This window comes from Trichosurus vulpecula, chromosome 3 (genome assembly GCF_011100635.1).
Source record: "Trichosurus vulpecula isolate mTriVul1 chromosome 3, mTriVul1.pri, whole genome shotgun sequence".
NCBI lineage: Eukaryota > Metazoa > Chordata > Mammalia > Diprotodontia > Phalangeridae > Trichosurus > Trichosurus vulpecula.
The window spans coordinates 403,222,537-403,248,701 of NC_050575.1; the positions used below are offsets into that span (position 1 = coordinate 403,222,537).

Consider the following 26,165-nt stretch of genomic DNA (forward strand, 5'->3'; position numbering starts at 1 on the left):
GTTGTTATGAAGTCTGTTTCATCCCCATTTCTTATAGCACAATAGTATTACCATTACCTTCATATACCACAGCTTGTTCAGCCATTCTCCAATTGATGGGCATCCCTTTGATTTCCAATTCTTAGCTACCACAAAAAGAGCCACTATAGATATTTTTGTACATATGGGTCCTTTTCCCTCTTGTGTGATCTCTTTGGGATACAACCCTAGAAGTGGTATTGCTAGGTCAAAGGGTATGAACATTTTTATAGCCCTTTGGGCATAGTTCCAAATTGCTCTCCAAAATGGCTGGATCAAAAAAAAAAACAAAAACAAAACAAAAAAACAACAAAATGGCTGGATCAGTTCACAACTCCACCAGCAATGTAACAATGTTCCAATTTTCCCACATCCTCTCCAGCATTTATCATTTTCCTGTTTTGTTATTTTAACCAATCTGGCAGGAGACATGTGATATCTAAGAGTTGTTTTGATTTGCATTTCTCTAATCAGTAATGATTTCCAGCATTTTTTTCATATGCCTAGAGATATCTTTAATTTCTTTCTCTGAAAACTGCCTGTTCATATCCTTTGACCATTTCTCAATTGGGGAATGACTTGTATTCCTATATATTTGGCTCAATTCCCTGTGTATTTTAGAAATGAGGCCTTTATCAGAGACATTAGTTGTAAAGATTTTCTCCCAATTTTCTGCTTCTCTCCTAATTTTTGTCGTATTGGCTTTTTTTTTGTACAAAACCACTTCAATTTAACGTAATCAAAATTATCCATTTTGCATTTTGTAATGCTCTCTATCTCTTGTTGGGTCATGAATTCTTTTCTTTTCCATAAATCTGATAAGTAAACTATTCCTTGCTCTCACAAATTACTTATAATATCAGCCTTTGACAAGTTACTTTTCTAAGAGTGCAATTGCATATCCGTCTCAAAATCTTTTTTTTAAGTTGAGAGCATAATTAATATGATGGTTCCCCCAAATCCCCAACTGAGACAAATTTGGAGCATAATAACAACATAAACAATGTTACAATGTTGATACATGAAACAAAATTGCTGTCAAATAACATCAATTCATTTCATTATCTTGGTTAGAACTATCTTTGATGTTTGACCCTCTGGGCTGATTACATTCAGAGAGGAGCCAAGGGGAATTCTGATCCAGTTACATTTAATTCTTATTTCTTCAGCTCCTAAACACCTGTCCTTAAATACCAGATTTTAAGTGTACTTCACATTAAGCGTGGCTCTGCCCTTAGGTCTTCAAACATCCCAATTATCCTGCTGGGATCTGACTTTAAAGGAGCCACATTCTATTTTAAACTAGGAGAAATGTGCTAATCAAACTGACTGCATTTTGTGAACAACTTGTATTCTGAAACAGCTCTGTTTGGCTGTGAATACCTTGCTTTCCTGGAAATCTGCTGGTTGCCTCTTCCTTGTTCTCCCCCTCCCAAGTCCTAAAGTCCTGAATCTTTCATCCAATAAGGAATCAGGGGGTAGCATGATGGGGGAGGAGGAGCTCTCACAGATGACCAGCCTGGTGGGTGGTGGCCAAGCTCTGGGGTGGAGTTTGGAGTCCTGGGTGGAGTCTAGGGCCGGAGAGAGGCCATCCTAGTGGCTCAGGCATTCCTGGTGATGGAGGGCAGGGCTTGGGGACGAGAGGCAGAAAGGGTCTAGAGCACTTGGCTCTGGGTGTGATTGGAGGAAACAGCCCTTCCTGAGGCTTCAGAGGATGGGAGGACCCTCCCACAGTGGGCTGGCTGAAAATTGCAACTTGTGCTGATTCTGCTAGGCCTTCTCCTCTTGCAGCTGAACTTTCTCTGCCTTCCCTGCAGCTGAGATCACAGTGCCTTCACTTGGACCTGAGATCTCTTCCTTCTGGAGCCCAGCCCTGTAGGTGCAGGTCCCAGGTAGGTCTGAGCCAGCCCCTCACAGACCTTCTGGCTTCTGCTGGCCTGTTAATACCATTGAGTCTCATACTCCTCTGCTCACCCTGTGGTAAGTCCAGCTCCAGGTCCAAGTGGAGCAATCCTCCCTCCCTAGCACGGCTATTGGACAAGCTTCCCACTGCAAACTCCTTTACAGACTCCCAATCGTCTCTCAAAAATCCAGGGTCACTTTTCCCAGATTTAAGATTGGGTCCCTTTTTCCCAAAATTCAAACCTTACCTGCAGGGCCCCAGGAATCCTGTCTTGAGTGAAAGACAAGTGAAGGGCTTGAACGAACCTCCAAATGCAAGGGTAAAGGGCCACAATGAAAGGACAATGGAACGGATTATTGACTGTCTAGGTGGGGATGTGTGGGAAAGTTCAGGAGCTGGGTTGCTCTTTTGGGGTCCAGGTCCCATATCCAATCAGAAGGAAGTCTCTGATTCAGGAGCCACTGAGGCTCTGACTGTTCTCGTCCCTTCTGGGTTCCCAAGCGCCTTCTGCTTCTTGGTTCTCTGAAGGAGAATGGGGGAAAGGAAAGGGAAAGAAGAGGAGGAGAGGGAGGGTGGTACCATCTTCTTTTTTGAAGCTGGACCCTACCTGGAGGTTTCATTCTCTGTCCTGAGGGCAGGGCCTTACCCTCTGTAAATCTCTGTAGGCCAGTCTCCTGCCCTGGGATCCTTCTCCCTCCCCTGCTGAGTCTGCAGAAGACCAAGGCCTGGCCCAAGCAGGGAGCATGGAACCAGAGGTAATGGCTCCTGGGAGCTGCAGACCCCCACCCCAGGTAAGTGCACTCGGTCTACAGACTTGACCAACATCCACAAAAGAGGCCATTTCCGTAGACAAAGAGCATTGTCCGTGAGGCTGGCAATCCCCTACCTATGGATTGTTTCTTTACAAAAATAGGCAGGAAATTGGAAACAGTAGTCAAAAGCCACCCTGTTCTCTGTACTTTGAACTGATTCATGGCACATTGGCATCACAATCACTAACTGCCCCCCACCCTGAATTATTGCCCTCCTCTGTGAGGGTATTTTTTTTTTTAAGTTTTCCCTCATGATCCCTGTCACAAGGAAGACCACTTCACTCGTTCCTCTCTGTGCTCTAGGGGTCTTTTCTTTGCTCCTTTATCCATGTCTAGCACCCCTCCCCCCCATATCCATAGAACTGCTTCCTCCTCCGCCTTTGCCTCTTTGGCCAAGATCTCCCTGCCAGACTGGAAGATAGGATGCTCTGCCCAAGGGTGTGAGCTGCAGAAATAGCTCTATCTCTGGTGCATCTATCTGGTGCACACTGATTGGCCCCTGTCATGTAGCTGGTTTGAATGTGAAGGCCACACTGAGGAAGCAGAGAGGGCTAAAAAGAGCAAATACTATGAGCAGGGGCTGGGGGTGTTCCTGACCTCCTGCATACTCTGGTTCAGTGTTTCCGGAAAATATGGCAACTGAAGAAAACAGGTTAAGTTGGCTTTTGGATCACTTTCACATGATCAAAGGCCCTTACCAGAGCTATTTGGAGGAGGCCAAAGAAAAGAGTACCTTCTTTAGCAGTTAGTTAATTAGTATTTATTAAGGGCCTAGTACTTTCCTTGATTAGATATAAGGAAAGGGCTGAGTTTGGGGTTCTATTCAAAGTTCTGGGAGTTTACTTTTCCAATGATGGAAAGGGGGATACTGAAGGAAATGCTCAGTTCTTGTCAAAGAGGTATCAGGCTCAAAGGCAAAGACACAATGGAGTGACTTAGTTTCTCCCCAAAATCCACTTTGGATCATCTTCACAACAGTCCTATAGGGTAGGTGTTCTTATATTTTTTATTTCACAGTTCAAGAAACTGAGGCCAACAGAGGTTCAGTGACTTACCAACCAGGGTCACATGACTAGTCAGTGTCTGAGGCTGGATTTGAACTCAGATCTTTATGATCTTCTCCCATTTCATAGCTCCATCAATAATGTATTAGTGCACCCATCTTCCCACACCTCCTCCAGCATTGACTGGTACAAATTTTTGTCATTTTTGTCAATTTTGCAGAGTATGAGATGAAACCTCAGTGTTGTTTTGATTTACTATTGTCTTATTAGTAGTTTAGAGTATTTTTTCATATGGTTGGGTATACTTGGTAATTCTTTCTGAGAATTTTTTGTTCATGTACTTTGACCATTTATCTATTGGGGAATGGCTATTTGTTGTTTTTCAATTGTTTCAGTCATGTCCGCCTCTTTGAGATACATTGGGGTTTTCTTGGCAGAGATACTGGAGTGGTTTGTCATTTCTTTCTCCAGTGCATTTTACATAGGAGGAACCATGGCAAACAGGGTGAAGTGACTTGCCCAGGGTCACATTGCTAGTAAGTATCTGAGGCTAAATTTGAACTCAGATGCTGCTGATTCCAAGTCCTGGCACTGTAACTGCTGTGCCCCTTAGCTGCCATTGGTTATTAGTCTTTTTTAAAATAGTATTTCATTTTCCCCCAATTACATATAAAATCAATTTTTATTCCTAAATTCTCTACCTGCCTCTTTCCTCTTACCCCTCCTGCATATGGTAAACCATCAGAAGCAGATTATACATATGCGGTCTTATAAAACTTTTCCCTATTAGTCATTTTGTGAAAGAAAACTTGGACCAAAAAGAAAGAAAGTTAAAAATAGTATGCTTTAGGTCTCTATTCTGACTCAATCAGTTCTTTCTATGGAGAAAGAGAGCATTTTTCATTATGAGTCCCTTGGGATTGTCTTAGATCATGGTATTGCTGGGAATACTGAGTTATTCATGGTTGTTCATCATACAATATTTCTGTTACTTTGTGCAGTGTTCTGGTTCTGCTCATATCATTCTGTATCAGTGCATGTAAATCTTTCTAGGTGTTTCTGAAATCATCCTTCTTGTCATTTCCTATAACACAATAGAATTCCGTTGTAATCATACACCACAACTTGTAAGGGCATTCCCCAGTTATTGGTTGTTTCTTCCAATTCTTTGCCACCACAAAAAGAGCTATTATAAATACCCTCCTAAAAATAGGTCTTTTTCTCTGTTTTTTTAAAAAATCTTTTGTGGATACCAACTTAGTAGGGTTATTTGTGGGTCAATGGGTATGCACAGTTTTATAGCCTTTTGGGAATAGTTCCAAATTGCTCTCCAGAATGGTTGGATTAGCTCACAAATCCAAGAACAGTGCATTAGTGTCAGTTTTCTTACTTCCTCCACTATTTATCATTTTCCTTTTCTGTTTTATTAGTCAATTTAATAGGTATGTGGTAATAACCTAGGGTTGTTTTAATTTGCATTTCTCTAATCAGTAGTGACTTAGAGATTTTTTATATGACTATAAATAGCTTTTATTTTTTTGTCTGAAAACTGCCTATTCTTATGCTTTGGTCATTTATCAATTTTGTTGTGATTTGTATTCTTATAAATTTTACTCAGTGCTCTATATATTTGAGAAATCAGGCCTTTATCAGAGACACTTGGTGTAAATTTTTTTCCCAGTTGTCAGCTTTCCTTCTAATCTTGGTTGCATTGATTTTGTTTCTGAAAATAAACCTTTTTAATTTAATACAGTCAAAATTATCCATTTTACATCTAGTAATGCTGTTTATCATTGAGTTCATTCAATTCATATTTACACTTTTGATAACTGTATTTCCCTCCATCCTATTTCCCCTATTTCTCTCTCCCTCTCTTACTCTCCTTGCTAGTGTTTTGCTTCTGACCAATGCCTCCCCCTACCTACCTTTCCTTCTATCAGCCCCCTGCCTCTTATCCCTGTCCGTTTTTACTTCCCTGTAGAATGAAATAGATTTCTATACCTGTCTAATCATGTATGTTATTCCCTCTTTGAGCCAGTTTTGATGAGAGTAAGGCTCAAGCCCCCGTTCCCACCTCCCCCATCTTCCCCTTCAGTGTAAGAGCTCTTCTTTGCCTCTTTTATATGAGATAATTCACTCCCTTCTACCTTTCTCTTCCTTCTTCTTGGAGTGCAATTCTCTTTCTCGCTCTTTAATTTTGTTTTCTTGAGTATCATCCCATCATTGTCAATGTATACTGCCAATGTATACTCCTAATTGCCCTAATAGTCCTACAGGTCTTAAGAGTTACAGGTATTGTTGTACCAGAAGCGAGTGAGACACGCCATAGAGTATAAATTTTAAATGGAGAATTTATTAGCGCGGCCGTAGGGGCGCTGCAACCCAAATCAATGGCCCTGTGTTGGGGTGACACTGTGACTTATATAGGACATGTGGGGGTACAGTGGTTAATTATCTCCTGGAACCTACAGGCCAGGTCACAGGGTGGGGGGAACAGGAACAAAGGTCCTGGCTGATCAAAAGATTCAGTCAGGATGTCCTTAAGTGGGATAATCTTATTGACATTCCTTGGTGGAGTTGGAGCCCCCAGGGATATCTGCTAGACAGAAAGGGTCTGCCAGGTTATCCTTCAGTGGGATGGTCCTATCTATTGACATTCCTTGGAGGAGTCACAGAGCCCCAGGGATTTCTGCTAAATGCCGGGGAGATCTGAGTCCATTCTTTCTGGGGGTGCTTGTCAGTAGCTAGGGGTATTCTCAAGGGTTCCTAGTTTTTCCAGTATTACAGTATCATGTTCCAATGTAGGAATGTAAACAATTTAACCTTATTGAATCTCCTCTCTTTTCCCTTTCCTGTTTGCTTTTTGATGTTTCTCTTGCATCTTGTATTTGAAGATCACATTTTTGTTCAACTCTGATCTTTACAACAGGAATGCTTGATTGCCCTCTATTTATGGAATGTCCATTTTTTCCCCTGAAGGATTATGCAGTTTTTCTGGGAATGTGTTGCTTGGTCATAATCCTACTTCCTTTGTCTTGCTGAAGATCATATTCCACACCCTCTGATTTTTTTAAATGTAAAAGCTACTCACTTGTGTTTTAGCCTGACTGTGGCTCTATGACATTTGAGTTGCTTCTTTCTGGATGCTAGTACTTTTTTCTCCTTGACCTGGGAGCTCTGGAATTTGGCTATAATATTCCTGGGAGTTTTCATTTTGGATCTTTTTTTTAGGAGGTGATTGGTGGATTCTTTCAATTTCTATTTTACTCTCTGGCTCTTAAGATATCAGTTCTCTTTTCTTTGATAATTTCTTTGTGAAGAAATTACCAAATGGAGTCATGGAGGATCAGACATGACTGAAACAACTGAACAGCAATGATCACATCTATATAGAATGTATTGTAGAGTATTGTGTAAGATGTTGATCCAATCCTAATTTCTTTCCTGAATGCTTTCCAGTTTTTTTAAGCAGTTTTTTTCTTAACCATATAAGGAATTTTACCCTAAGCAGTCTTTTTTCCACTTTATCAAACATGGAGTTACTGAGTTCTAATGATTCTGAATCTCCTTTCTTTAATCTGTTCCATTCATCTCTCTCTCTCTCTCTCTCTCTCTCTCTCTCTCTCTCTTCTCTCTCTCTCTCTCTCTCTCTCTCTCTCTCCCCCCCCCCTCCTTCCTTCCCTCCCTCTCTCTCCCCCTCTCTCCAATACCAAAGGATTTTGATGACCAATGATGTATACTATAGTTTGTTGCCTGGAAGTGCTCTTCCACCTCTATCTTTACTTCTTTTCATCATTCCCCTTGATATTATTGTAGGTCTTTTATTTTTCACATGACTTTTGTTATTTTCTCCAGCCCCATAAAATATCTCCTTCATAATTTTGTGGTTATTATTATTGATGTTGTTATTCAGTCATGTCCAACTCTTTGTGACCCGATTTGGGGTTTTCTTGGCAAAGATACTGGAGTGGTTGTTTTTCTTCCTCCAGCTCATTTTTCAGCTGAGGAAACTGAGGTAAAGGGAGTTTAAATGACCTGCTGAGGATCACATCGCTAGTAAGGGTCTGAGCATGAATTTAAACTCAGATTTCTCATTCCAGGACCAACATTCTATCCACTCTGTCCCCTAGCCACCCCCATAATTTCAGTAGGATGGTATTAAATGTGTAAATATCATTGTTATGTCTCCATTTGAGTTTGAATCTTTTGTTGATCCTGAAACAATTTCCATTCTTATTTTATTATGGAGTGAAAGGATATATTGATAATTTCTGCTTTTTTACATTTGTTTGCAGCCTGTTTCTGTCCTAGTCCATGGTTAATTTTTGCAGAAGTTTCATGGGGTACAAAGAAACAAATAATGTCTTCAGTTCTGATTTTCCTTCCAAAAATATTTGACTCTGTTAGCATTGAACATCCATCCACTTTTTGTCCCATATTGCTGAGCTCCTATTTGGAGGACAAATCTCCCTGGGCTGCATACTGAGCTTCACTGCTCTCTGGAACATATTCTTCCATTACCTTCTCATTTCTGGTGGGTTTGGAATAGTCTTGCATATTTCTGTCCTTTCCATTGTATTTGAAAGTCTTTCTCTTGATGGTTTTTAGAACTCTCTTAGCATCAAGAACCTGAAAGTGTAAAAGAGGAAAACAACACAAAAAAATGATGAAAACAGGTTGGAGTGTGGAGAAGATACTCCAGTTCAGGGGCTCATAGAAGTCCCAAAGATGTTGAGCCAGGTGAGAAATGAGATTTCTGAAATGAGCTTCCTCCTTAAACGGAGGTTTGGAGTTCATAACCCCATCCTGTGGTGGTTACAGGTGGATGTGGGAGGCTTGCAAAGGAAACAGATTGTTTGTGAGTTAGGGAATTAGAGATCAGTTCTCAATCAGTAAGAGGACAGCCTTCCTGCAATGAAAGCCCATATGATGATTACTATGCAAGGAAGAATAGTAACTTGAGGCCCCAGTCAAAAACAAGAATTATAAATTCTTGGGAATCTCAAAAATTAGCAAATACCTTAATTGTTCCAAAGTAAAAAAATAAAGGAAGTTAAAGTGAGATGTTTAAAAATAGACCATAAGTCAGGTGCTTTAAAGAAGACATCACAGTGATAAAAAATAAAAGACAATTTTGTACATATGATGGAGAATTGTTCCCAAATATCAGAATGTCTGATAAAGTGTATCATATCCTAATGATTGAAATGGAAGACCATCAAATTCCAAGCACATTGGCCAAACACACATTGTGTATGTAGCTGATTGGAAATATAGATGACTGATCCCAAGTACCAAGGCATTTTCAAATTTAGCCCACCTCTCCTATATATGGTCCATTCTCCTGATTGTACTCCCCAGTTTCCAGAATTCTGGAGGTATGTTTAGATCCTTTTCTTCTCTTGAGGAAAGTGTCAATATCTATCTCATGAATTAGCTTAAATACAACCTATATTGATTAAATTTTGCTTTTTTTAATATATTAAGAAGTCCTCCACAATTACTCTTGTTTCTATGTAACTAGATAACAGCATATGGATCAATTCTGTGATGCTTCTGCTAATTTTGGTCTGACAACAACACCAAGAAAAAAATTTTCTGAAAGGTCAAGGATATCAAAGGAATAGATTTTTTAAAAATGAAGGAAGGCAGTCTAATCATACCAGGTCTCAAACTGTATTATAAAGTCATAATTATCAAAACAATCTGGTTCTGGGTAAGACATAAAGTGATGGATCAGTGGAATAGATCAGGTGTAAATTACCTTATAGTAAATGCCCCTAGTAATCTGGTATATGATAAACACAAAGATCCTAGCTTTTGGAGCAAAAACTCGTTATTTCACAAAAACTTCTGGGGAAACTAGAAAACACTATAGCAGAAGCTAGATATACACCCACATCTCACAAGGTATACCAAAATAAGGGCCAAATGGGTACATGATTTAAACATAAAGGATAATGCCATGAGCAAATTAGGAGAGTAAGGAATCATTTACCTATCCTATCTATGGATGAGGGAAGAATTTATGAACAAACAAGTGTTAAAGAATAATACAAAAAGTAAAATCCATAATTTTGATCATATGAAGTTAAAAGTTTTACACAAACAAAACCAATGCAACCAAAAGTATAAGGAAAGTAGATAATTGGGGAAATTTTTTTTCCAAGAAGTATCTCTGATAAAGGTTTCATTTCTTCAACATATAGAGAACTGAGTCTAATTTATCCAAATCAAGTCTTTCCCCAATTGATAAATGGTCAAAGGATATGAACAGGCAGTTTTCAGAATAAGAAATCAAAGCTATCTATAATCATATGAAAAAATGATCTAAATCACAATTGGTTAGAGAATGCAAATTAAAACAACTCTGAGGGTCCAACTCACACCTATCAGATTGGCTAATATGTTAAAAAAGGAAAATAATGGAGGTTGGAGGGGATGAGGAAAAACTGGGATACTAAGGCACTGTTGCTGGAGTTAGGAACTGATCCAATCATTCTGGAGAGCAGTTAGGAACTATGCCCAAAGGGCTATAAAATTGTGCATAGCCTTTGATCCAACAGTACCACTGCCAGGTTTATAGCCCAAGGACATCAAAATAAAGAGGAAAGGCTCTATTTGTACAAAAGTATTTATAGTAGCTCTTTTTGTGGTGGCTATTAAAGGGAAATTGATGCCCAACAATTTGAGAATGGCTTAACAATCTGGGATATATGATTACAATTGAATATTGTTGTGCAATAAGAAATGATGAAGGTGATGATTTCATAAAAACCTGGAATGACTTAGTTGAACGGATGCAAAATGAAGTGAACAGAACTAGGAGAACTTTATATACAGCAACAGCAATATTGTTCAATGAAGAACTGTGAATGACTTAGCTATTCTCAGCAATACAATGATCCAAGAAAATCCCAAAGGAATAACGATAAAGCATACTACCTGCCTTCAGAGAAAGAACTGATATTGTTTGCATATAGACTGGAGTATTCTATTTTTCACTATCTTTCTCACATTCTTTTTTTCAAGTCTTTCTGTACAAAGTAACTAATACAGAAGTGTTTTACATGATTGCAAAAGTATACCCTATATCTTATTGCTTACTATCTAAACTGGGGGTGAAGGGATAGAAGGAAGGAAGGATAGACTTTGGAACTCAAAACTTTGTTATTTTTTAACAAACATTAAAAAAATTAACATGTAGTTGGGTTGAAAATAAAATATATTTTCAAAAAATATAAGGAAAAAATATAACAAAATAGAAAAGAAAATAGAGGTTCTCCTCCATTCAGCATGGTACCATCCATTGGTTACAGCAAATGGAGAAATTTTGAATCCTCTGAATGAGTTCATTTACTTGGACAACCCACTTTTCAGCATGTACACAAAGGTGATGAGGTTGTGAAAAGAAATCACCTTTAAATCAGTTAGTATTTAATTATTTTGATTCATTTTTATTTTCTTTGTAGGATTAAGTTTCCCTATTTGGGAAAAGCTAACCCTAACAGCTAAGCCAAACTAACATAAATATTTTCCTAAGACGAGGTTACTTGTAGATTTAATGAATGCACAGATTGATAAAACTTTATCATTTAGTAGCAGATAATTTATAGCAAGACAAAATATCTTTGTAGGACTAAAAGAATCATGGGGTTATAAGACACTTTTCTAAAGCTGAATTCCCCTCTCTGGCTGCTGGAGTAAAGAGGTTGACAAAAGCCTAAGTTCCTCTTTCCAGTCTTAGTGGATGAGATCCTTTTTGTTTTTTCTTCAGCTAGAGGTTAACTATATATTGAGGAGTGTAATCTTCTACGGTTGGGTTTCCCTTTCTGGCAGCCTAGCGTGGGGTGTGAGTGCTAAGTACAGAGCAGTAGTTCCTCTTTTCCCATCTTTCTTCAAACTATAGGCTCCTTTAAAGAAATACTTTCAGTTGCAAAATTCAGCAAGGACTTCTGGGGTATTCTCTCTTTGACAGACCGGTTGATAGACACAGGATGAATCTGGGTCAGGAAACCAGGAGGAGTAAGTAGTCAGGTGACCTGCCTTGTCCAATTAAGTTATGTTCAAAATATGTTCCCTAAGATTATTATAATTTTTTCTTCCTCTTCTGTCATAAAAATAAGCTCTGTAAATCACACCTTTGTCACAAATTACTGGGAAATTAGTTGACCTTACATAAAGATAACCTGTCAACTATTACAATTAAATCATTGCTTAATAGCAAATTTTGTACCTCAGATTATTTTCTATTTCAGATAACTAATTTTAACAGTTGACCCCTGCTTCACCAGAGATAACTCAGTGTTTGAGAGGCTCCTAAGGAAAGTGTGGGAGAGAAGAGGTTTTGGGCTGCATACAATACTGAAGGTGTACAGAGCTATTGTGCTGACCTCATTGTTGTGTGCCTGTGAAAGCTGAACAGTATACCAGCTCCATGCCAGGGAATCATCTTAGGAAGATTCTGAAGGTCACCTGACAAGATAAGATGCTGGACACTGAGGTCCTTTCTCAAGTTAGATTGCCAAGCATTCACATTCTACTTCAGAGAGCACAACTCTGATGGACTGGCTATGTTGGTCAAATGCCAAAAGCCTGTTTGCCTAAAAGACTATTTCATGGAGAACATATGCCAAGATGGCACTCACAAGGTGGTGAGAAGAAGTGATAATAAGGACATTCTCAAGGTCTGTGAGGAATTTTGTAATCAATTATGAGGCATGGGAGACACTGGCAAAGAACCACCCAGAATAGCTTGCCCACATCAAAGAATGTGTTGTTTTTGGTAGCAAAGCAGAAGTACTGTAGCTCAAAAGAATGGTGAGATGTGCAAATTCAGGGCCATCTCCATCCCAAGTGTTCACATGGAGTGTTTGTTCCCAACCTGTGACAGAGCCTTCTGGCCTCTATTAGTCTGATCATCCATGGTCAGAAACATTGTACTTTAACCCTGACATGGTGATGTCATTTTGGTCCACTTTGAGCACAAAAAACAATAAAAATGACCAAATATGTAACTAAATATTATAATAAGGAAATATATGGTATTGACAAAGGAAAGCAATCATAAAGGGAAGGCATAAGATATTTTGGTCATGACATATATTATTCAGGTGGCCTCAAGCCCTCAATGTAACAACAGATAACTCTCCTTCACTTGGCCAGAAAGTCTCATCTCCCTCAGTTCAGTCCAGATTGTAATTAGTGTGTCTTATGAATCGTTTTCAGGTCTTATTTAGATAAGACTTTGTTTCAGGCTCTCAGGAGATTAACTAGATCTTTTCTTTTTTTTTTCTCTCTTTTCTATAACCAAATATTATGCCCCTCCCCTCCCCCCAGAATACACTGTCCTTGCCAGCTTCTCACAAAATTCACAGAATTTTATTTATACCGTATTGCTTTTATCAGTTCTGATAAAGAAGAAATTTCACATCATCTCTCTTTCTCCTCCAGAGAGCCTTATCTTGCACAGAAAAAAACACACACTTTGTCCCAGATGCCATAGAGAGATACATTCCATAGTAAGACATTCCTCTACTTTATTCCAACTAATCATATCAAATACTTTTCACAATATTTCATTGAGCTCTTAATGATGATGGTTTTAAGTGTTGATTCTGGTACTCTACAAGGATATGACTTTTAGGTAAATCCCCTTTCTGTGCTTCACTTTCCTCCTCTCACATAATAAGGATTAGACTGCATATATTCTGCAGTCTTTTTCAGGTCTAAATCTTATGACTCTTGATGGTTTAGGTGCTGGTGACATTCCAGGATGTGGCTGTAGACTTCACCCCAGAGGAGTGGGGCCTCTTAGACCATCCTCAGAAGGAGCTATACAAGGAGGTCATGCTGGAGAATGCCAGGAACCTGCTCTCCTTGGGTAAGAACCTTTCCCCTGACCACTCAGAGTCTGCTATCAAAGAGAATATCTTCATCCCTCATTGTGCTGACTTTGGAGCATTTCTCAGTTACTGGAAAGGGAAAAATGCTGGTCTCCTCTGTCCAAGAGACAGGGTCCTCCTGCTGCCTGGTTTTCCTATAAAGGGTCAACAAATTGTGTGAAGATAACATGAAGGTTTCCTCATTGCCCCTGAAGCTCCTGAGTCTCTTGAGAGTTCTAGGTAGCTTTAGTTCAAAGATAAGATCAGTATTGAAGCATCTCAGATATAGAACTAATCAGTTGGGTTATTTAGCCCAAGCTCTCCCTGGACATGAATTTTGTCTGCCAAATCTCTAAAAACTGCTTGACCTGGGTTTTCTTTGCTACCACTTCCTCTTTGGGCAGGGCCAAGTATTTAGGATATCCTTCTTTTTGAGAAGCACCCAATTTGTAGCTCACAACTCCTAGTTGTACCTAGTATGACACATTTGTCCTTAAACTCCCTTTCCTTTGCCTCCACATTCCAGCACAGATGGTGGGAAAGGAAGGGAATAAGCCTTTCTCTTCATCTGCTATTCACCAGCTGTTGTCCTAAGTGCTTTCTTTACAATATTATGTTATTAGGTGATATTATTATCCCCTTTTGACATTTGAGAAGACAGAAGCAAACAGAGGTTAAGTGAATTTTCCAAAGGCACACAGCTAGTAAACTATCTGAGGCTAGATTTAGACCCTGCCATTCCTGACTTCAGGCCCAGGGCTCTTTCCACTGCACTACCAGCTTCCTCTAATTTCTAGATAATGGAAAGTCTGCAATGAGTCCATCCTCCTATGAAGAAGGTGCACCAAGATCACATTTTCTCATTCCATGTTGGTTCTATGACCTTCTCCCCCACATCTCCCCAGAGCTCCCCAAAGTAAATGCAATGGAAACCATGCTTAAGGACTTCTGGGAACCATCCTGTGCTCCTTGCTTGCATGCCCCTATCAATGGCAGAAATAACAGACTGGCCAAGAATCAGAATTTGATAACCTAAGGTTCATTGAGTTCCTCAACAGGCAGTGACTCTCTGAATGAACAGTAGCAAGGTTTTTATAGGTTTCAGGGAGTGAGGAGTTGGGTAGGAGACAGAGCCAAAGCTGATTCATCAAGGACAAATTTGCTGGAGTTCAAGGCTGGTCTGGTACATCCTATTTTGGTTACTTGAATTCCACCCATTAATGGGAGAATAAGTCAGATATGTGCTAATATGATGGAGTGATTCTCAAAATGGAGTAGCTTTGTATGTGCACTGTTTTCCCTAAAGAAAACTAATTTCCAAGTTTTTCTCCATGCTCATCCCTGATTCCCCATGCCCAGGGCTTCCAGTTCCCAGAGAATATTTGATTTTTTCTGAGGAAAGGGAAGCACCATGGGTGCTAGAACAAGAAGGCCTGAGGAGCTGCTGTCCAGGTGAGTGAGGTGAAAGCAGGTATATGAGATGTGAGTACAACAGGCTTCTCAGTGTTGTAGCAAAGCAAGTGCTGGATTTGGGCCCAGAACACCTGACTTGGAATTTTTTTTCAGATATTTTTAGCAGTGGGTCTGTGGACAAGTTACTAAATCCCACTGAGTCTCAATTTCCCCTTTTGTAAAAGGAGGAAGTTGGACACCATGGCAATTAAGCTCTCTCCCAGTCATAAATGTATGATCCTAAAAAAAGTCTTTATTTAGAAATTTAGGGCATGAAACTTCTCTGAAAATGCAAAAGCGGATTAGGCTTTCCAATATGGGCTCTTTCTTAGACTTTTTTCAACTTAGTAAACATTTAATTAAGTTCTTGCCATGTGTCAGACCCTCTGCTAAGCACAAGGTATATAAAGAGATACAAGGATCTTCCCCTCCTCTCCTGAAGTTCAGACTAGTAGTGCAGATGACCTGCCCACATCAATGTAAAAACCTGTTATCGATAAGAAAATTGGAGCTCATTGGTAGAATGAAAGCACTAAAGTGAAGGAGGACTGGAAGGGCTTATTGTGGAAGGTGGGCTCTAGCTGGGGCTTCAGGGAAGCCAGGGTGAACATTCTGGGTATGGAGATGACATGGAAAACCCACAGGGTCAAGAAGTGAAGTGTCCTGTTCACAGAACAGAAGGGAGGCCCATAGCACTGGATTATAGCATGTCTGGTGGGGACTTGAGGTGAAAGAAAATTAGAAGAGTAGGAGAGGGTTAGGTGATTAAGAGTCATAGAGAGGATTTTATATTCAATCCTTTTCCCAGGAAGGCACTGGAGGTTGCTGAGGAAATAGTGACATTGTTAGTCTAGAACTTTAGGAAGATGATCTTTGATAAACGGGTGGAGGAATGACTGGAGTTGGGGGAGATTTGAGGCAGCTTGAGCAAGTAGCAAGTTCTTGTAATACCTCAGGTGTGAGGTGTTTGGGGCCTGAACCAAGGCAGTAGCAGTGTTGGGAGAGAAGGGGATGTATGGGAGACATGTTACCTGGGTGGAATTATAGGACTCTGCAGCAGACTGAATATGGAGTTAAGAGCGTGTGTGAGCCTGCAGGAATACAAGGATGCCCTGGAGAGCATTAGTAAATGTAACCAGAATGGCCTTTGTTTTCTTTGAGTGACTCAATTTATCTCATTGAGCCTTACTAGGTGCTAAGCCCCAGGCCCAAACCCCATTAGGTGTTAACCTAATCCATGTGGATGTGAACCTCCCAGGGTCCTAAGGGGAGGGGCCAACTCAAGAACCAATCACCCAAGCCTGAGCTCTGGTGATTCAGATGATGTTTGATGATGTCTGAAGCCCTATAAGAAGGGAGGACAGAGCCATTTGTGTGGGGCTCTGGAGATGGTGTTGATGAGCAGACTCCGGGCAGCTGTAGCTAAGGAGCCCTTCAGCTTGTAAACCCGGATGCTGAGACTTTGTTAGACTCTGGTAACTATGTGTTGGGATTTGAATCAGACAAAGTCTGTCTGTTGATGTTTGTAATTTGCTTGCATTTTGTTCTAAAGTTCAGGGTGCTGGCTTTTCCCCCTGAACTAACTGAATGATATTGGTATGCTGAATTAAAAGTAAACTTGTCAACCCCTTCACCTTGCTTTCCTTAATTAAGTAGATCAGAAGAACCTGTGCTATTGGCAGCTTTCTGGGTGCTGGCTGTGGGTGAATCTTATACCCCCACCGAAGCTGCAAGCCAGAGTTTTGAAACAAATGGCATAGTCGGCAGGATCTGCCTTTAACAGGAAAGCATGGCGTGTTGGGGTACTGGGTTGGTTGAATGTTTCCCAGTTTTTAGATTGCTCTTTGTACTTGGGGTGGCTATGGGTCTGTGCATCCTCAGGAGCAACAAAGTCCTGAAGGAAAACAGGCCAGTGGAAGTGCTGGGCGTGGTTTCCCAAGGGCCCAGAGCAGGAGACAATCCCTTCTTCCCAGGGCTTAAGCTGATAAGCCTGGCCCCGGAGGACTGTGCTGAAAGGGTGAATGTCTTGAGATTATATTGTATATGGAGTTTTGAAACAGGAGTGGAGAATGGCCTTCCTACAGATTTGGCAGGAGGGGCTGGTGAGAAAAAAGAAGCAGACTGCAGCTGCCAAAATACTGACCCAGACAGAGCAGAAGACTGCCTGCATGAGAACTTTGGAAAGGTGAGAGCAGTGAGCTGCTTTCCAGCTGACTTTGGTGAGGTGAGCACAAAGATGGGGAACCACCTACATCAGGATTCCAGAAGAAGCCAGGTGAGGCCAGCTGGAGTTGGAACCCAAGAGCCTGAAGTCCAGCCCTGGGGCAAGATGGAAACTTTGCAGCAAGGCACTGAGTCTGCCTTTTTGGTCCCTTTAGCTTGGGCTGCTTGGGATCCAGGAGGGAGGCATGTATTTGTTTTTGTTGGGGTAGGGGAAATGCCTTGGACCCCCAGGGACTCCACCCTGTTGGCTTTATTACCCAGCGGACCCTCTGGACTTGGAACCGGGGACTGGAACTTAATGGGGAGAACAGACTCTAAAAGAACTTTGTTTGGACTCTTTCTTTGAAATTGGGACTTTGGGTGCCACATGGAAGCCTGCAACAGCAGTTTGGGGAGGAAATATCCCCAAGAGAACTGTATTTGTTTGTCAGTTTGCTTTAGGACTTTACTAACTAAAGCATGCCCGTGCCTCAGGGTAATGGAAAAAAGCCTGCAATGGCAGTGTGCTGCTGAAGAAGCACTTTATTTGGTCACTTTATGAGCTTAAGAGATTAACTTGCTTTGACCTAGGGGTGGACATTTGAATAGTTAACAATTATTTTGGGGATGATTGATTGAAGAGATTATCTTGCTGGGACCTAGGGGTGGGTCACATTTGAATTGTAAACCAATATTTGGAAATGTCACTGAATGATAAGTTTTGCTTTATTATGAATGATATGGTTTAGTTTCCTTCATAATTGGATCACAATGAAGTTCTAGGATACATGGCTGATTAGATTATGTATCCTAGAACAAGGGGTGGAGTGTAACCACAATGGCCTTTGTTTTCTTTGAGTGACTCAATTAATCTCATTGAGCCTTACTAGGTGCTAAGCCCCAGGCCCAAACCCCATTAGGTGTTAACCTAATCCATGTGGATGTGAACCTCCCAGGGTCCTAAGGGGAGGGGCCAACTCAAGAACCAATCACCAGAGCCTGAGCTCTGGTGATTCAGATGATGTTTGATGATGTCTGAAGCCCTATAAGAAGGGAGGACAGAGCCATTTGTGTGGGGCTCTGGAGATGGTGTTGATGAGCAGACTCCAGGCAGTTGTAGCTAAGGAGCCCTCCAGCTTGTAAACCCGGATGCTGAGACTTTGTTGAACTCTGGTAACTATGTGTTGGGATTTGAATCAGACAAAGTCTGTCTGTTGATGTTTGTAATTTGCTTGCATTTTGTTCTGAAGTTTAGGGTGCTGGCTTTTTCCCCTGAACTAACTGAATGATATTGGTATGCTGAATTAAGAGTAAGCTTGTCAACCCCTTCACCTTGCTTTCCTTAATTAAGCAGATCAAAAGAACCTGTGCTATTGGCAGCTTTCTGGGTGCTGGCTGTGGGTGAATCTTATACCCCCACAGAAGCTGCTAGCCACAGTTTTGAAACAGTAAAGTAGGAAGATGGCAACGTTGGGCGAAAGAAAATGAGTTTGGTTTGTGGAACAATAAGAAGAATGTCACTAAAACAGAGAGTGGCAGAGAGAGGGAGAGAGAGAGAGAGAGGGAGAGAGGGAGAGAGAGAGAGAAAGGGACAGAGAGAGAGAGGAGGGTCATTGATTGTTAAAGGCTTCGAAGAAGGCAAGAAGGAAGAGGGTCAAGAAATGGCCAGCGGATTTAGCAACTTTGAGATTTTTGGTAATTTTGGAGAAAGGAATTTCACTTCAACAATTAAATTGGGAGCTAGATTGCAGATAATTTCAGAGAAACCAGAGAAAAGGAGGTGGAAGTACCAGTTGTAACTCGGCATCTGCAGGTGTTTAGCCAAGAAATGGAAGAAAACTACTGGAAACTATCTCTGAGATTGAATGGATCAAGTGATTGTGTTTTGAGGATTAGAGAGAAATGGCAGTAGGGAAGGAGTCATTAGTGTGGGAGAGACTAGAAAGTACCAAAACAGGGGATGCTGGAGAGGCAGCATCATGAGGAAGATTGTGTCCTGGAATGCGATGATTTGCACATCAAGTGGAAAGTGGAAAGGAGTTTGCTTTAGCTAGCAGAAAGAGACCATTTCATCTGCTAGTCATGTCAAAAAGGAAAAAAAAAAGTATTTAATATATGGGAAATGAGGATAAGATAGCTCTCGATAAGTATCCAGTTTTTTCAACAAACACATACAAGGCACATTTCTCTGATGAGAAGGTGAGGGGGAGGTGAACAGTGGGAGCAAGTAGTGAGGGACTGTTGGGAAAGAATGAAAAGAACCGGAAAAGCTGCTGTGGTTAATGAGATGGGGAGCCAGTTCTGTGGGTTTCAGTCATTTCAGTCACTTCTGACTCTCCATAATCCCATTTGGGGTTTTCTTGGCAAAAACACTGGGGTGATTTGCCATTTCCTTTTCAGGCTCATTTTACAGATGAGGAAACTAAGGCCAAGAGGCCTAAATCACTTGGCCAGGGTCTCAAAGCTAGTAAGTGTCTGAGGCTGGATTTAAAATTCAGTCTTCCTAAGCAGTACTCTCTCCACTACACCACCTAGGTACCCCAAGTGAGTCAGTTAGGGAGATGTCAAAGGATAGCCTTGCCGCAGTGAAGTCCACCCTGAAATTACAGAGCCTAAATTTGTAGTGGACCCAGGCAGCCTGGTTTTATGCGTTTCTCTCTTTCCATTCAGCAGCATCTAAGGACTGGCAAAGGCTGTTGCCTGATTTAGAATTAATCCAAGGCTATGCTTTACATAAATCATCACCTTGTGTCCCTCCCTTGATCTCTGAGGCTCAATCTTTGGCCCATTCTTGGAGAATCGTTGGCCAGATTCATTGAGTTGACAGGCACTCTGAGTTTGGGGAAGTGGGAAGTAGAAATTCCCAAGTGTTTCATAGGATGGGCTGCTTCAGGAGCCTAAAAAAAGTGTCTGGCATCTTCACTATGGGTCTGGTTAGGTCCCATCAGTGTTAGAACCAGACCAAGATCACTCAAATAGGAGATAAGGTGCATGAAACAAAGCTGAGCCCAGAACCTGCATTTGCCAAATAAGGTAGACCAGAGGTAGAAGCTGGGGCCTGGTTGTGCCCGCAGAGGTGTGAATATATGATGAAGTAATGGACACAAAAAGACAAAGACATGGGGCTAGGTGAGTCATATAGTCAAGCTATAGACTGATTTTAATGGAGTTACTGACAGTATGTTATACAGGTTAATTGCTGAGTCATCCAGACTTCAAAGAAGAGTGAGACACTATTTTTCCTCAAGGCTAACCAAATTGAAACATTTATGTTCTCTCGCATATAGATAACCAGAATGAAACATTTCTGTCATCACCCATGTGGGTAATCAGCTACAAAGGCAGGTTTTCTTTGCCAAGTCTTATTATGCTAAAACTGGCCCTGCCTTGCAGAGGTCTAAGAGGCCTAAACAGGATGTAGCTGGCTCCCCACACCTGGTGTCAGCCTTGGGCCCAGTCAGTCAGTCAATAAGTATGGATGAAGCACCCCCAGTTTTCCAGGCCCCTCACCAAGCTTTAAGAAGGGAAAAGCCAGTCCCTGCTGTCAAGGAGCTCCCAATCTGGCATACAAACATGGGGGTGGTTGAGAAGAAGCAACAGATGAGGAACCTTGGTATTAGCTGATCCAGTGAAAGGAAAATGCTTGGGAGTAGAAAGACATCTAGTTCAATGGAATATAAGGGACTCCAAGGAGTGAAGCTAGTAATAGTTTAAGAAGGAGAATAGAATTAGGGAGGAAAGAGTCAAAATCAAAACAAGAATTTAAAAAATTTCAGGTATACCTCAGACATATTGCAGATTCAGTTCCAGAGTTCTGCGGTAAAGTGAATATTGCAATCAGGCAAGTCACCTGAATTTTCAGTTTTTCAGTACATAGAAAAGTTATGTTTGAAAAAAAAACTGTTGTCTATTACATGAACAGTACTATTTTGTTTTTAAAAAGTACACATTTTAATTCAAAATTATTTATTGTTAATAAAAGCTCACTATCATCTGAGCCTTCAATGAATCTTAATATTCTTGCTGGTGGAGGCTCTGGCCCAAATCATGGCTGCTGACTGATCAGAGTGGTGGTTGCTCAAAATTGCCATGAGAGTTTCTTAACATAAGGCAACAGTGAAGTTTGCCACATTGATTAACTCTTCTTTTCCCTTGAAATTAAAGCCCCATTGTAGGGTTATGGATTGGCCTAATTTCAATATTTTTGTGTCTCAGTGAATAGGGAGATCCTAAGAGAGGGAGAGAAAAGTAAAAAATGCAAAAATATTTTTTTTTTCTTAAACAGAACAAAAGTAAGCGCAATAGAGAAAGACCATCTAGTTCCATGGACAGAACATCCCCACTTGCATGGTTGGAGGTCTAGATTCAGCTACAGGGTTGTTGGTCAGGTCACCCAGCCATTCTAAGCTCATGGCCTGACTTGAGAATGTAATAAGAATGCTGGTTCTGCCAGTGTCACAGGGGTTTCTGAGAATCCCATGTGATTGTGTGTGAAGCTCTTTGTAAGTCAAGTTATCTTGCAGATGTGAGCTAATGGCACTTTCAAATGATTAATTCTGTCCATTTCACTTTGAGGACTTTTCTCCTGGGAAAGTAGGATATAGATCAGTTAGTTTACTTTCTTGCAATGGAGGAAAACAATTATAATTACATATGTGTGTACATGTGTCTCTGTATATATTTTTTGCTGTTTGTTTCTTGTAGAAGGAGAGATTAGACCTGAAATGAGAGAGACTACAGAAAAGCTAAGGATTTCTGTGAAAGAAACTCACAAAGAAAGCTACATGTGTGATGGTCCCTGTGACTTTACTGGGAGAAAAATCTGTGCTGTATTTCGCAGAATCCACACAGAAGAGAAACCTTATGATTGTCTTCGTTGTGGGAAAGACATGAATCAACAGTCAACCCTGATTTGCCATCAAAAAATTCATGCTGGAGAGAAATCATATGAGTGTCATAAATGTGGTGAACCTTTCAGTGAACACTCATCCTTCATTATTCATCACAGCATTCACGGTGACAAGAAAACTTATGAATGTAATCAGTGTGGGAAGGCTTGGAGTTACAGCTCTAGTCTTGCTGTACATCAAAGCATCTGCACTGGACAGAAACCATATGAATGTGATAAATATGGAAAGGCGTTCACACAGAGTTCGAACCTTACTCAACATCAGAGAATAAACAATGGTGAGAAACCTCATGAATGTAATCATTGTGGAAAAGCATTCAGATTTAAAAGCAATCTTACTGTACATCAGAGAATCCACACTGGGGAGAAACCTTATGAATGTAATCAATGTGCAAAGGCTTTCACACAGAGCTCCAAACTTGCTGCACATCAGAGAATTCACACTGGGGAGAAACCTTATGAATGTAATCAATGTGCAAAGGCTTTCACACAGAGCTCCAACCTTGCTGTACATCAGAGAATCCACACTGGGGAGAAACCTTATGAATGTAATCAGTGTGGAAAGGCTTTCAGAATCAACTCTAAACTTGCTTTACATCAGAGAATCCACACTGGGGAGAAACTTTATGAATGTAATCAATGTGCAAAGGCTTTCACACAGAGCTCCACACTTGCTGCACATCAGAGAATCCACACTAGAAAGAAGCTTTATGAATGTGATCAGTGTGGAAAGGCTTTCAGAGAGAAATCCAAACTTGTCCTACATCAGAGAATCCACACTGGGGAGAAGCCTTATAAATGTAATCAATGTGGAAAGGCTTTCACACAGAGCTCCAGTCTTACTGTACACCAGAGAATCCACAATGGGGAGAAACCTTATGAATGTAATCACTGTGGAAAGGCTTTCACAACCAACTCCCAACTTGCTCGACATCAGAGAATCCACACTGGGGAGAAACCGTATGAATGTAATCAATGTGGAATGGCTTTCACACAGAGCTCCAGTCTTGCTACACATCAGAGAATCCACACTAGTAAGACACTTCATAGATGTGATCAGTGTGGAAAGGCTTTCAGAGAGAACTCCAAACTTGCCCTACATCAGAAAATCCACACTGGGGAGAAACCTTATGAATGTAATCAGTGTGGAAAGGGTTTCACACAGAGTTCCAAACTTGCTCGACATCGGAGAATCCACACTGGGGAGAAACCTTATGAATGTAATCAATGTGCAAAGGCTTTCACACAGAGTTCCAATCTGGCTGTACATCAGAGAATCCACACTGGGGAGAAACCTTATGAATGTAATCAATGTGGAAAGGCTTTCAGAATCAACTCTAAACTTGCAGTACATCAGAGAATCCACACTGGGGAGAAACCTTATGGATGTAATCAATGTGCAAAGGCCTTCACACAGAGCTCCACACTTGCTGCTCATCAGAGAATCCACACCAGAAGGAAACTTTATGAATGTGATCAATGTGGAAAGGCTTTCAGAGAGAAATCCAAACTTGCCCTACATCAGAGAATCCACACTGGGGAGAAACCTTATAAATGTAGTCAGTGTGGAAAGGCTTTCACACAGAGCTCCAGTCTTGCTGTACACCAGAGAATCCACAATGGGAAGAAACTTTATGAATGTAATCAATGTGGAAAGGCTTTCAGAATCAACTCTAAACTTGCAGTACATCAGAGAATCCACACTGGAGAGAAACCGTATGAATGTAATCAATGTGGAAAGGCTTTCACACAGAGCTCCAGTCTTGCTACACATCAGAGAATCCACACTAGAAAGAAACTTTATAAATCTGATCAGTGTGGAAAGGCTTTCAGAGAGAATTCCAAACTTGCCCTACATCAGAGAATCCACACTGGAGAGAAACCTAATGTGATAAAACCTTTTACGTAGACTCTTACTTTACTATACAAATGTGATGCAAGCAAAGCCCAAGAAACGTAATTTCTTGATTTGATTAATTATTGCTAGTGAATAGTTAACAAAAAATTGTTGTTTAGCTCTCTCCTGTAAACCAAAGATGAAACATGGAGGCTTCTCAACACTTATATGCCTTAGATAAGTGGGTGTAGCTAGCAGGCATGAAACAATTCTGATTGGTTAAAACTTAATGAGAATGAGTATTATAATGAGAGGTGGACTTATTCTACTGAGAGGCTGGGCGATATGGCTGATGACTCCATCTTAGACAGAGAGACTTATCTCTATCCAGATCACCCTTACCTAGTGCAGTCTAGACCGAAGGGGAATCCACTTCCCCTCAGACCTTTCTGACTAAAACACAGTGGGCCTGAATTCACCTAGACTAAAATCTCTTTATCTTTTGGTCAGATCTAAACTTTCCCTGTTGGCTAAGTCTTGTCCAAGATTTCATCTCATCATTATCCCTGCCTTTCAAAGCTTAGCTGAACCACCTAAAGGACTGATTTCTGAATGAGGAAATAGAAAGGGAAAAAGCTTAGTCCTAATTCAATAATTGGTTATTAATATGAGAGAAATAATCATTTCTCTCACATCAGAGAATCCATTCTACAGGACATATCTCATTAATATAATCAATATGAAAAATGTTCAGGCTAAAGTCATTCCTTATTTCCCATCAGAATTCACATGAGGTAGGAATCATATTCCTGTAATGAACGTGGAAAGACATTCAGATGGACTATAGAACTTGTTAGACATCAGAAATTTTGCCTTATGAACAAGCCCCTGTGTGGATTCAGTTGGACAGGTTTGCAGACAGAGATCATCTTTCCTTTACATCACTGAGGACTTTTGAATGTGCTCAATGAGGACTTGCCTTTTCCTGGAAGAGGCAGGTCACTAGACACCGCAATATTCACACTGGAAGGAAGCCTGATAATAGCAGTAATTGTGGGAAGGCCTTCACCTGGAGCTCATAAATTTGTGTACATTATGTACCTTAATGTGTACATTGGAGTAATCTTCCTGGAGATAAAACTTATGGATCTATTTAATGAGGGATGGCCTCTCCCTGAAGCACAGACCTCACTAGACATTACATATTTTGTATGGTGTATCAAGGCCTAAAAATGGATTGAATTTTTCTCTGAAGTTCCAAGGTCTCTCATGACTCTCCTGAAATATTCCATGGCTGCTTAGGGTGAAGCCTGCCACTGGCTTGCTCACTTACCTGCACTCTCCTCCCACTATAGTAAGACACCTTTCATGCTCATCCTCCGAGCTGTCCTACTCTGGTAATCTGCTTCACTGCTCCAAAATTGGCTCTGACCCATCATTGTGAGGTTTTTTGAAAGGGAATTTGGAAAAGCCTGGGAAAGTTACTGCCTCACCTTGCCATCTTGGCTCCAGAAGCCCTCATCCCCATTTTTGCAGGAAATATTCCCTTGATAGCTCAAATTTTCTTGAAAAGATCTCTTGTCTCTCCCATTCATTTCTTTTCTTCTATTTCTTTGTATTGGTCATTTAAAAAAAACCTTCTTACCTCCCCTTGCTATTCTCTAGAATTATGAATTCGTTTGGCTATATCTTCTTCCTTTCTCTTCTCTCTTTTCTTCTTTCCTCAGCTATTTGTAAGGCCTCATCACACAGCCATTTTGCCTTCTTGCTCTTCTTTTTCTTTGGAATATATTTAGTTGTTGCCTCCTGTACAATATTAAGAACTTCTCTCTGTGGTTCTTTGGGCACTCTATCTACCAGGTCTAGTCCCCTCAATCTATGCATCACTTCCAACTCTTATCCGTAAGCAATGTTATTTAGGTTATATCTTTAAGCAATTTTATTTAGGTTATATCTGTAGGGTCTAATGGTTTTCCCTATTTTCTTCAATTAGATTTTGAATTTTTCAGTAAGAACCTCATGATCTGAGCCTCAGTCAGCTCCAGGTCATGTTTTGACTGATTGTATAGAACATTACCACCTCTGCCTTTTCCCTAGAAATTGTTTTGGGTTTTCAGAGAACTGAGCAGCTTTGGGCTCTTTGG

At 40.7% G+C, this 26,165-nt stretch overlaps 1 protein-coding gene across 3 annotated transcripts; it reads left to right on the top strand.

The window, feature by feature from the left end:
• Positions 1–1,787: 1,787 nt before the first annotated feature.
• On the top strand, positions 1,788–24,648 carry LOC118840700 (zinc finger protein 420-like). Of its 3 annotated transcripts, XM_036748040.1 has the most exons (4): positions 1,788–1,910; positions 2,587–2,712; positions 13,494–13,620; positions 21,980–24,648. In XM_036748040.1, exons 2-4 carry the CDS (start codon positions 2,665–2,667, stop codon positions 24,091–24,093), a joined length of 2,289 nt encoding a protein of 762 aa, XP_036603935.1. In that variant the 5' UTR covers positions 1,788–1,910; positions 2,587–2,664; the 3' UTR covers positions 24,094–24,648. The 3 variants fall into 3 exon arrangements, with proteins under 3 accessions (XP_036603935.1, XP_036603936.1, XP_036603937.1); XM_036748041.1 differs by lacking the exons at positions 1,788–1,910; positions 2,587–2,712 and adding an exon at positions 8,416–8,477; XM_036748042.1 differs by lacking the exons at positions 1,788–1,910; positions 2,587–2,712; positions 13,494–13,620 and having other exon boundaries at positions 22,235–22,403; positions 22,487–24,648.
• The last annotated feature ends 1,517 nt before the right edge of the window (positions 24,649–26,165 follow it).

Coding starts and splice junctions, on each gene's coding strand:
- LOC118840700 (XM_036748040.1), top strand. CDS start 2,665: ATGGAACCAGAGGTAATGGCTCCTGGGAGCTGCAGACCCCCACCCCAG. Junction 2,713..13,493: donor GCTGCAGACCCCCACCCCAG/GTAAGTGCACTC, acceptor TTGATGGTTTAG/GTGCTGGTGACATTCCAGGA. Junction 13,621..21,979: donor CAGGAACCTGCTCTCCTTGG/GTAAGAACCTTT, acceptor TGTTTCTTGTAG/AAGGAGAGATTAGACCTGAA.